Source organism: Chelmon rostratus, chromosome 14, assembly GCF_017976325.1.
Source record: "Chelmon rostratus isolate fCheRos1 chromosome 14, fCheRos1.pri, whole genome shotgun sequence".
Taxonomy (NCBI): Eukaryota; Metazoa; Chordata; class Actinopteri; order Chaetodontiformes; family Chaetodontidae; genus Chelmon; species Chelmon rostratus.
The window spans coordinates 22,573,884-22,584,834 of NC_055671.1; the positions used below are offsets into that span (position 1 = coordinate 22,573,884).

At 43.2% G+C, this 10,951-nt stretch overlaps 2 protein-coding genes across 2 annotated transcripts; one reads left to right on the forward strand and one right to left on the reverse strand.

Annotated features, from left to right (window-relative positions):
• The first annotated feature begins 561 nt into the window (after positions 1-561).
• LOC121617779 (glucose-dependent insulinotropic receptor) lies at positions 562-2,904 on the forward strand. Its single transcript, XM_041953009.1, has 2 exons — positions 562-1,135; positions 2,234-2,904. The coding sequence occupies exons 1-2, from the start codon at positions 562-564 to the stop codon at positions 2,902-2,904; spliced, it is 1,245 nt and encodes a 414-aa protein (XP_041808943.1).
• Positions 2,905-6,391: 3,487 nt separating this feature from the next.
• LOC121617650 (dual specificity protein kinase CLK4-like) lies at positions 6,392-10,951 on the reverse strand. Its single transcript, XM_041952851.1, has 12 exons — positions 10,882-10,951; positions 10,656-10,744; positions 10,189-10,348; positions 8,899-8,965; positions 8,513-8,626; positions 8,215-8,381; positions 7,620-7,699; positions 7,382-7,511; positions 7,177-7,259; positions 6,990-7,069; positions 6,639-6,729; positions 6,392-6,550 (listed from the first exon to the last, which is right to left on the reverse strand). Exons 1-12 carry the CDS (start codon positions 10,949-10,951, stop codon positions 6,392-6,394), a joined length of 1,290 nt encoding a protein of 429 aa, XP_041808785.1.

A 10,951-nucleotide genomic window follows, 5' to 3' on the forward strand; every position in this document is an offset into this window, starting at 1 on the left:
GTGTGTGTGTGTGTGTGTGTGTGTGTGTGTGAGGGGAGGAGACAAGCCAGACCTGCTGATAAAGCTGTGAGTGTTTTTGTCTTTCTGCATTTGTTGAAGGGATTTTAAGAACACTGATGAGAACGATGAGATCAATTTGATGTTTTAGCAGCAGCTTAACTTTGTTTAACTTTGACATGAGTTGCCGTGGAAACATTACCGACTCTGGATTAGCAGGGCAGGACTATTCTGGCTGAGAAGACTCTTCATCTTGTGGTGAACGAACCAGTTTGACGATTGAAGTCTTTGTCACTTAAATACAGTCACATGTTTAGTTCTTTGATATGCTTGATATTTCAGTTTGGATTTTTATTAACCTTTTGTAAAGTTTTAATATCCTTCATGTTCATATGATGAGCATCTGTGCAAATCTCTATTTTTTTTTAAGTGCCACATTTTGAGTCATGATGGACATCGGCTTCAAAGGATGAAACACAGTTTCTGATCACAATGTCAGCTCATCTCAACTGCACACACGTTTTGTGAATTTCACCCTCAAACTTTGGGTTTTTTGTAATGAACATGTCATATTTGTGTGGACATGCAAGCTCTGAGCTCTCTGTTAGCGTGACTCCTGACTGCGTGGACTCCATCGAGATGACAACGCACGGCGACATGAGGCCTCGGGTGATGGGTATGATCCTGAGCATCGCCTCCTGCCTCATCATTGCCACCAACCTGCTGGTGGCAGCCGCTCTGCTGAAGCTACTTCTCAAGAAGAGCAGCCAGAGCTGGTGCTTTGTCCTCAACTTGGCGCTGGCCGACGCCCTGGTGGGTGTGGCCATCACCGGCCTTGCCACGGAGGACTTCAACAGTGACCAAAACAGCACCTCTCAGAACCAGTACAGCCCCATCGCTGCCGATCTCCCCACAAACGCCACGCCTCCTGCTCAGGGCAAGACCCGCTGTTTGATGCGGATGGCCTTCGTGACATCACCCTGCACGGCATCCATCATGTCCATGTTCCTGATCTCACTTGACCGCTACGCAGCCATCAAGATGCCCCTGCGGTACTCCCAGCTGTGTGGGAAGGGGGCAGCAGTCGGGTCCCTGCTGGCTCTGTGGATCAGCGCCCTCACTATGGGATTCTTGCCAGGTGAGAATTAAAAACGTGCTACTAATTAATTAATTCATTCAATTTCTATTAATTTATGGTGTGTTAGACTAAAGGGCAGAGAATAAAACAGCACAAATGAGAAAATGTCTGGGAAGTTAAGTTTGAGTAATATATCAATTATGATTATGCCATTCACGTCACGAAGTAATCTACCAGGAATGTGCTCTTGCATGTATTTGACTGTCGGATGACATTGCATTGCATTACTGCACAAGTTAAAACAGATCATCCACTGGGCACAAAATTATGTCCAAATGTACCGTGATGTTGAACACAGGATCATATTAGCAGCTGCCTGGCCTACTTCAGTTATCACAACAGATAATATTTATCTGTTAACAGACACTGGTCACCTCTCACCTTGAATACTTTAATACCCTTCTGACCGGGCTACTAAAATGCGGCAGCAGCTTGTGTCGCTCCGCTGTCTCTCTAAGATTAAGCTGCTAATGCTGAACTAGCATGAAACCTGCCGACCTCAATTCCATGAACCTTCTTGCTCACTCCGTTCTGCATATGAACCCAGACTAGTCATCACTGCGAGGCTGCAGATCTTGATCTAAACCCTTTGTGGTCCCTTGGTGATGGAACAAATTCGACTCCTCACCTTCATTCGGGCCTGTCCTCACCAGAAAACTTGCAAGTAGGTTATAACGACCCATATTTACATCTGTCATCTCTAGTGGCCGTAGTATTTATGATGAGAGCAAATTATTATCTTTCCCTAAACGTAACAAAATACTTTTGTTGCTTAAACCTCACCAAGCAGTTTTGGTGCATAAACGACATGAGGACGAAGCTTCATGCTGGACAATCTTTATTGTCGCTTGTTGCTGGGACTCTCCAACAGTGAGATAAGTCACTGGCAATGGACCCGTTTAGGGCTGTGTTGCATCAGTTACAAGTCAGATGAATCAATCTAAATGTGATGTAAATCTTCAACTGCACATTAAGGCACTCGTTAGGCAAGTTTTTCAAAAGAGGAAACATTTTTGTGGTATATTGATGGACTGTTTCTGACAGTGCAAGAGTGTAACTAGAAGTAGTGTCATATAAACCGTGTTTTCTGTTCCTCAGTCATGGTGCGGCAGCTGCAGACCGACGGCTACGACGGCTTCTGTGCCTTTTTCTCCGTCGTTCACCAGGTGGGCATGATTGCGTTATTCAGCGTGTGCTTCTTCCCCGTGCTCTCTGTATTTGTTTACATCTACCTGGACATCCTGAAGATCGCCTGCAGCCACCAGAAGCAGATCTGCCAAGTAAGGCAAGCGAGTTCGAGGACAGCTGACCATCATGGCCATCAGCATCAGGAGCATCAGCATCAGCAGCTGAGGAGCTGGAGCCACGTCAAGGCCCTGAGGACAGTGGCAGTGCTTGTGGGCTGCTTCTTGGTCCTCTGGTGCCCCTTCTTTGTGGCGTGCATAGTGCACCTTCTGTGTGAAAGCTGCAAACTCACAGATGTGTTGGAGAATTATCTGTGGCTCTTGGGACTGTCCAATTCATTGATCAACCCTCTGGTGTACGCCTTCTGGCAAAGGGAGGTGCGGCTGCAATTAGCAGCCATGTTTTCCTGCTTTACAGGCAGGTCGTTAGCTGCTGGACCACCAGGTTCCACTGAAAGAAATAACCTGCCGAATGTGCTGACTCAAGCTGGCGCCCCTAGTGGAGATTCCCTCAACCCATCACTGTTACAGCCAATTATCAGCGGCCACAAGGTTGTGCAAACATCTGCCACAACCAGTTTATGAAAGAAACTGGGAAACTGGAGAAACAGGGGCAGCACAAACTCGACAGAGTGCACTATCAGTGTGATAATCAAGGCACTGTGGCTGTAGAGTTATCACAAAGAAAGGGACAAATGCAAACAACTTCTTTTAAGAGCAGTGAAGAGTAACTTGCTCCATGCTCTCCCTTTCTTTCTGAAAGACCGAAACATGTTCCTGTCCAGATTTAAAGCTAAATTGATGCATCTGTAAGACAAAAATGAAATTTACAAGGCTAATTATAATTAATACAGACAAGTCCTTGTCTCACTTTATCACACAAGCACCATTCTGTCGGATTTCACCCAACTCCATCAGGCCTAAGCTTGATCAGGGCCTGACAACTAATAAAGTTTTAAAGTCAAAACTTTCTCTCCCTTTCTTTTGCTGTAGTTTTCAGACCAGGCATCACCATATGTTGAGTACTAATGTATCTGCAAAATATGTTGGCAGTGAACAAATAACAGATATCAGGCAGCTTATTTTTAGCCATGCTAGTAACATGGCTCTGTGGATTGCAAAGATAGCCTTGCTGCACCGCTTTGGTTCAGATTGAAATATCTCAACAACTATTGCGTAGACTGCCTTGACATTTTGTGCAGATATTCATGATCCCTAGAAGATGAATTCTACAGACTTTGGTGATCCCCTGAATTCTCCTCTAGCGCCACTATAAGGTTGATTTTGTGGTTTTGAGAAAATGCCTTAACAGGCAATGAACCACCTGTGGGTCTGACATTGTTATCCCTGGCTTAGTCCCATCTGTGATTTGAGAGCTTCCTGTGTTAATCTTTAGTCAAATCACACGATTAGTTTTTGCTGTGAGTTTTGATGGTCTTGATAGTCTTGTATCAACAATTATAGGATATTCCAGGCTATGACATGACAGTTAGCACCACAAAAGTTGACTGTCAAACATCAGTTAGCCTTGGAAAATGCCCAACTGGAGGTTTGAAGCTGTGCTGTTTCCACTAATAGGTCAGAAAATAGGTGAAGAAGGGAAAATAATGCACAATGGCTGCAGTATCATTATAAGTAATATTTCTGTACAGGAAAAAGTGAAGAGAATTCAAATTTTAATTAAACTTTAAGACATAAAAACACTTGGATGGAGCTGACAAGAACATATCGTCTACCAGCAGTCTCTGTGTTTGTCCTGCAATGACTGCATAACGATGCTTTTCAAAAATGTTTTCATCTGCTTGGATTCAGCAACAAAAGCATTTTGTACGTGAACAACAATCGTTCCTGCTACTTCTGACACATGAACCTCATTCCATTGTGTGACAAAGTGCTGCCACGTTCCTCGTAAAGTATGTTGGGCCCTCACACACTTTACGGTCACAAATTTAAACTCATGCATATGTATATAAACATTAACATCCAAGTCTTAGATTTTTCTGATTTATCTGATTTGGTGCTAAAAAAAAATATACAAAAAAACAAACATGGACTCCACGTGAAGATTGTCAAGGTTTAAGGTAGTTTAATGAGCATAGTGCTATTAAAAGAAGACCATTAAAAAGTATTTTTACCCTCCACATGACCAGTTCTTCAGCAATATAACTGTCTTGAGTTGAGTGTGACACATAATGACCGATAAGTGACGGCCGCCAAAACCAAATATTATTACGGTTTATTACAGTGAAGCTGGAATCTGGAGTCTTAACTCTGATACGTCACTTGTAAAAGCTGATATCTGTTCAGACAACCTTTGACATTTAATGTAACTTTATCTGAAAGACTTTTATCTTATTTTAGGACTTCTGCTGTTTCGTTACTGTAACCATGGTTGTTGGTTTGCCTAATATTTTTATTATTGAGGTTCGGGTTTGGTTCGCTCTGATTGAGCTAGCATTTGGGTTATGGGCTGTTCACTGAGCCAATGACACCACAGCAAGAATTCAAAATTCAGGATTCAAGATTCAGCTGCTTAACTGGCAGTTAGGAGGAGTTTATTTGGGTGTGCTCTTTAATAAAAGAAAAACATTCATTCATTCAGCATCTCAAAATTACAAATAATGAGAGCAACCAATCAAAGATTCAACAGATTCCCAAAGAAATATGCAATTAAAAAGGAAAATAAAATATTCAGAATAAAATAAGCAGCTCAGCCAAAGTGCCGTGTCCTGTTAATAGACAGGACACAGCACATAAATTCATGCAGTTAGAAATGTCCGGACTCAGCACCAGAAAAAAGAAAATACTCTTATTCAGCATTTGAGCCCCAGTTTTTCTCTGTAGACTTCCGTCGTCTCATCTGTGCCAAGTAAATTGAGGCAGGATGGACCACAGATGACGTGCGGCAAAGGTCATGAGACAGACTGGAACCCATAGCATTATACATAAATTGTGTGCCTTAACCCTCAGACCCACTTTGTTTCATGCTGTTTTATTACATCCATGTGATTTAGTAGCTTTAAGCTGATGCTTCTCTGATAGCAGAGGAGCCTGCTGCTTATCTTAGTGGCCGCCGTTGCACATGCAATATTTTATAGCTGGATAGCTGCTCAGTCATGGAAACTTCCCCGGCTGCTTGAATCTTGTTAAATATCGTCCACTTTACGTGTCAGCAGTCTGTATCAACAAGGCAGTTACACCAGCTGACATCAGACATTTGGAACATTTACTTTAGACTGACCGACTGCAGAGTCCACATAAAGCCTAATCAGCTGGGCTGGAAATAGATCTAATTTATTTGGTTTCTTCATCATGTGTCATGACTGTTTCTTTGTGTATCAAAGTAAAGAGGGCCTGTGGCTGGAGCAAAATGCATTAAAGGCAAATTCTGGTTCCATACAAGCTTTATTAAGTCTTCTTTTAGTAGTTTTGGCCATAATGAACAGCATCTGAACCGTGACTATTTGAAATCTAAATTTTGGATGCGCAGTTTTAGCTCCAAATTAAGCCATTTTAGCTGAATTAGACTGGATTTGGTTAAATGGCTGATCAGCTGACTGCTCCTGTTTCTTGCCGTGCCAGACTGTTGTAATGGTGTCAGATTCCCAGATCAACATAATGGCTTTGGGGAGTGTAATGTTATACTAAGTGAAATAAATTATGGTCAAATTGAATTTTCTTGGGATCTAGTTTGCCCGTCTCTAATGTTGTCCTCGAATAAGTAAATAGCTGTAAAATTAGTTGTATGAGACAGAATTAAGACACACCAAAATTCAAAATATTTATTAACAAACTGCAGACAAAAATGACCAAGACACAATGAAGGAAAACAATTAATTACTCAGCATTACACTCGACTTTTTACAGTGACAGGTGGACTGTTGGATCATGATGGGATGTCAAAAGAAACTTTCAAATAGACAGGAATGCTCTGTGAAACTGTTGTGACTGTAAACAAAACTGAAAATCATCCAACTCTTCAACTCAGAACTACAAACCCAAACAGTTCAGTAATGGTAATATTTATATTACAGCACAAGGTAGATGTTGAATGTGTGTGTGTGCGTGTTTGCTAGCTGCGTTGTTGCTGCTGCTGCATCCTCAGCGGGCTGAAGAACGGGTGCCACAGCGCCTCCTCCAGGGTGATCCGTCTGCACACGTCGTACTCCAGCATGCAGCTGAGCAGGTCGAACAGCTGCCTCTCTTCCTCAGTCTTCCTCTGCATGTACTGCTGAAAGACAGACACTCACTGTGACTTCCTGCTCCTACCTCCTCTGCCCTACGGCTGCAGCTGATTGGCCGATGTGAGTGTAGTCTACCTTGAGAGGTTTGCAGTGCTTCCTGATGTAATCGTCAGAGGAGCTGCACTCGTCCCAGTTCAGATGCTCGTTGTGCACGTAATGCTGCTTTCTGCACACAATACAACAGTAGTTAGTCACAGGTAAGGTACAAACACCCTCTTTCGACTCACTTCCTCCCCACCAGCAGTCGATTGCAAGTCACACCTGCAGCAGGTGTGCTTTCAATCATAAGTCACCATGGAAACTGATGGACACAAGGCCTCACACCTGATGAAGCATGTGACCTAGTGATGAAAATAGTAGCAGACTGAGTGTGTGTGTGTGTGTGTGTGCGCGTGTGTGTGTATGTGTATGTGTGTGTGTGGTCACCTGCTCTGCTTCAGCAGGTGGGGGGGGATTGGACCCAGGACTTTCTCCATCATGGCCAGATGTTCTTTACTGTCGTGTGTCTGAAACAACAGACAGACCGAGTGGGCAGAGAGCAACTTACTACTGTACTGTGCAGTGTGTGTGTGTGTGTGTGTGTGTGTGTGTGTGTGTGTGTGTGTGTGTGTACCATGAAGAGTGTACGTCCGAGGTAAAACTCCATGAGAACGCAGCCCAGACTCCAAACATCACACGACTGGTTCCAGCCCAGATCTGAGCACAAGCACACGGTTAAAACTAAAAACATGGATTATGGGACATGCGGTTAAACTGGTCGAGTTTTGTAATTCAGTGTGTGTGTGTGTGTGTTTGTGTGTGAGAGAGAGTGTGTGTACCCAGTATGACCTCTGGAGCTCGGTAGTGGCGTGTTGACACCAGGGATTCATGGTGTTCGTGGTCAAATGTGGCGGTGCCGAAATCCACCACCTTCACATCCAAACTCCTTAGTTTCCTCTCCTCACTCCTCTGAAAAACACACACACACACACACACACACACACACACACACTGCATGACAAATCTCGAAATGACAGCATGATGGGTTGCATTTTTTTGTCTTTACAAAACTTTTACCGTCTCATCGTTGTTAGAGCTGACAAACAGGATGTTCTCTGGCTTCAGGTCCGTGTGGGTAAGCTTGTTACGATGCAGGACTGCAAACACACACACACACACACACACACACACACACAGACACACACACAGACACACATTCTCATCAGGTTTCTATATAAATATGAAGCAAATTTTAACAAAATTTCCAGAAAATCAAATGAAAGCATGTTTTTCTATTCGCCGCTGTTGGGTGTTGGGAGTAGTGGGGTAAGCAATTGGTAACACTGGTCAGGTGCCATAAAACCACTGCAGAAGAAGTGCGTCCAACAACATGACATAATGAAAGGAGGGCCAGTCAAACCTCAAACAGTGTAAAATATGATGGAAATGTAATATTTATCTTCAAAACTTGCTTGTATTTAGATATTTCTGCTGTGAAATGTGAAATATTTGGCATTGTTGGCCGTCTAACAACAGTTTTAGTTGCAGTTTGTTGATCAAACGACTTCCAGTAAGCACAAGACGCTTCAATTCCAAGATCACCACCACCAATTATGAAGAGGTCTGGGGTCAGAGGTCACAGGGCTGGTAGAAACACACACTCTTGACTCACAGCAGACGGCTCTGAAGATCTGGAAGGCCATGTGTCTGATCTGCTCCACGCTGAACGGCAGGAACTTGTTCTGCCGGAGGAACTCGAAGGTGCTGGGGCCTAGCAGCTCGAACACGATGCAGATGTGACCTTCATGTTCAAACCAGTCCAGCATCCTCACACAGGCGCTGTCAGGGGAGAGTCAGAGGTCCATAAGTACGAGGCTTAGCATCTGAATAGCTGAAAAGCTAAAGAACATGAATGCTCGTAGTTGTCCTCCAGGATTTACTGTGGGGTTCTGCTGCAGCTGCACACTCACAATCTCTTATCATCATCCAGGCTGTTGATCTCCTCCAGCACTGCGATCTCAGACCTCGCCACTTCACGGAAACAGTCAATGTTCTTCACAATCTTCACGGCTACACGCTCATCTCTGTTGATGCACACAGACAAGCAGAAAAAGACGAAAGAATAGCTGCACTGATACCACAAAAATGACTTCCCATGCATTCGGCTTGCATGATAATTACAACGCCTTCCCATTCCTGTACAATTAGCCCGAAACGCATTAAACACTTCTTAAACTGTTCCTGGTTTCTGGCTGTTTGCTAATAACTCAGGATGTTTTCATGGTGGATGTACAGCATCCCGAGTGTAGTATAAGCAGTATAGCCAAGGTCCAGGATCATCCGCATGCATGCTCACTTGTGTCTATCAATACACTCCACCACTTTTCCGAAGGCTCCTGTTCCCAGTGTAAGCACCACCTCATCTGAGGAGGACAGACAGACATTGGTTTGGGTCAGCAGCAATATCATAAAAGGCAAATGCTAAAAGAAAGAATTACTTTTCTTTCATGTTACAGGCAGAAAACTGAGATGCTTCCAAATTAATGCATGTTGTTGAATAAAAAAAACACTGCATGCATGCACATAAGATAAAAAATAGTTTCAACACAGAAGTTATTATTGTGATATTGATTTCAGCTGTTCTCCAGTTAGTTTGTTGTGGTGTAATATACAACTCCATCATGATGACCTAATGCAGAACTCCATCCTGATTGGTCCAATCAGTAACATAAGCACTGGTGAGAGACTGTAGGACATTTAGTCAATAACAATGCATCATATTTAATATTCTAATCATATGTTTTGTATGAAAACCAACTATTAACTCTAGCATTTACATAAATGTAGTAAAGTAAAACATACAATATTTCCCTCTGAAATACTGTGAAGTATAATATAAAGTAGCACAAATTAGATATACTTAATTAAAGTAGCACCTCAAAATTGTGCTTAAATACGTTCATTTTTTCTATTTGGCACACGCGGACCTTGTGCAGCAGCCTGAAACTAGCTCCCCCTGTCATGGATCCAAGAATCAGGACTCAATCAAAACATGAGATTCCCAAAGATTTCCACCCCTGAGTCAAAGCTGTGGACTCTGAACTCAGTTCATTTTGACAAACTCCTTCACAGGTCAAGAACAAACTTTAATTTTGCATTTTTATTTTAACTAATGTCAAACCTTTGCTGAAAGTGTCTCACATAATTCAGTTTGAACATGTTCAGATACTTTCCATCAACAACATCTAATCTGATTTTCAGAGTTGGAGCTGATTTCTTAAAATTTTCTAAAGTTTTTCTAAACCAAGCTAATCTTATTTTTCTACCTTTTTCTTGCAGTTGAACTACAGTACAAATATACAACTGAAACTGAAGCTCTGTGGTCACACCACTAGAGACCTTATAGGCACTGATCCACCTGGAGCGACCCGAAGTGACAAAATACTGATTCCTCTGAATGCAACGTCACCTCCAGCCAACATTTCTGCACATACAAATGAAAAGACCTGACTTGACCTGAAAGATTTCCTGGAGTCGCTGGTGTTAGTGCACAGTTACCTTCAGGTTGCCCTGTTAGAAACTCAAAACATGAAAGCTATGACGCGGACAGAAAAGACACCGAAGACAAAAGGTTGGTATTAAGTACATCTCTCTTTCATCACAAGGCCGATGTGGTAGACCAGGTGGCCCTCTTCATCGTCCTCGTAGCTCTTTCCCTTGAGACTCGTCTTTACTCCATCATCATCAGCGTTGACAGCATTGTCACCAAGAAAAGGTGATTCAGGCGGCGGCGAGCGGTCGACGGGCTGAGATGAGTGTTGCGACAGGTGACGGATGGAAGATAAAGCGATGAAGCGTGTGGTGTTGATGGTTGTGTTTCAGGACATAAAGGTCGATGAGACGGACAGTATGGACAAGAGAAAGACAGGGTGGCAAAAAGGACTTCATCACACAGAGGACTGGAAACCACCAAGAAGAGCAAGAAAAGCCCAATTCTGCCTGCTTGCCTCTTTAAATAAAATCATGCAAAAGTCGAAATACATATATTAATAAGTAAATCTACTAGAAAAAAGAGTATGTTAAACTTGATAATGAGGAGGAGGAGAATCGTACCGAGTTGCCAGTTTCTGTAGGGGTGCAGAGCGAGTGCTGGTTTTCAGGCTTTTTGTTAGCGTGGACGTCTGTGTTGGGGTCGTCACCATCTACCAACAGAAGGACAGGCCGCAATTAATTCACTTCTAGAGGGAAAAACATGCTCTTCTTTTTATGCATCTTGTCAAAGTGTCTTTGCCCCTGCAAGATGCCCCTGCATTCGACTGAGCAGCGGGAATAAGGTTACCTCGCCAAGAACCGCAGTCGTTGTCCTTGATGCCCATAGTGTTGCTGTGCACACCGGGCTCTGTGACCAT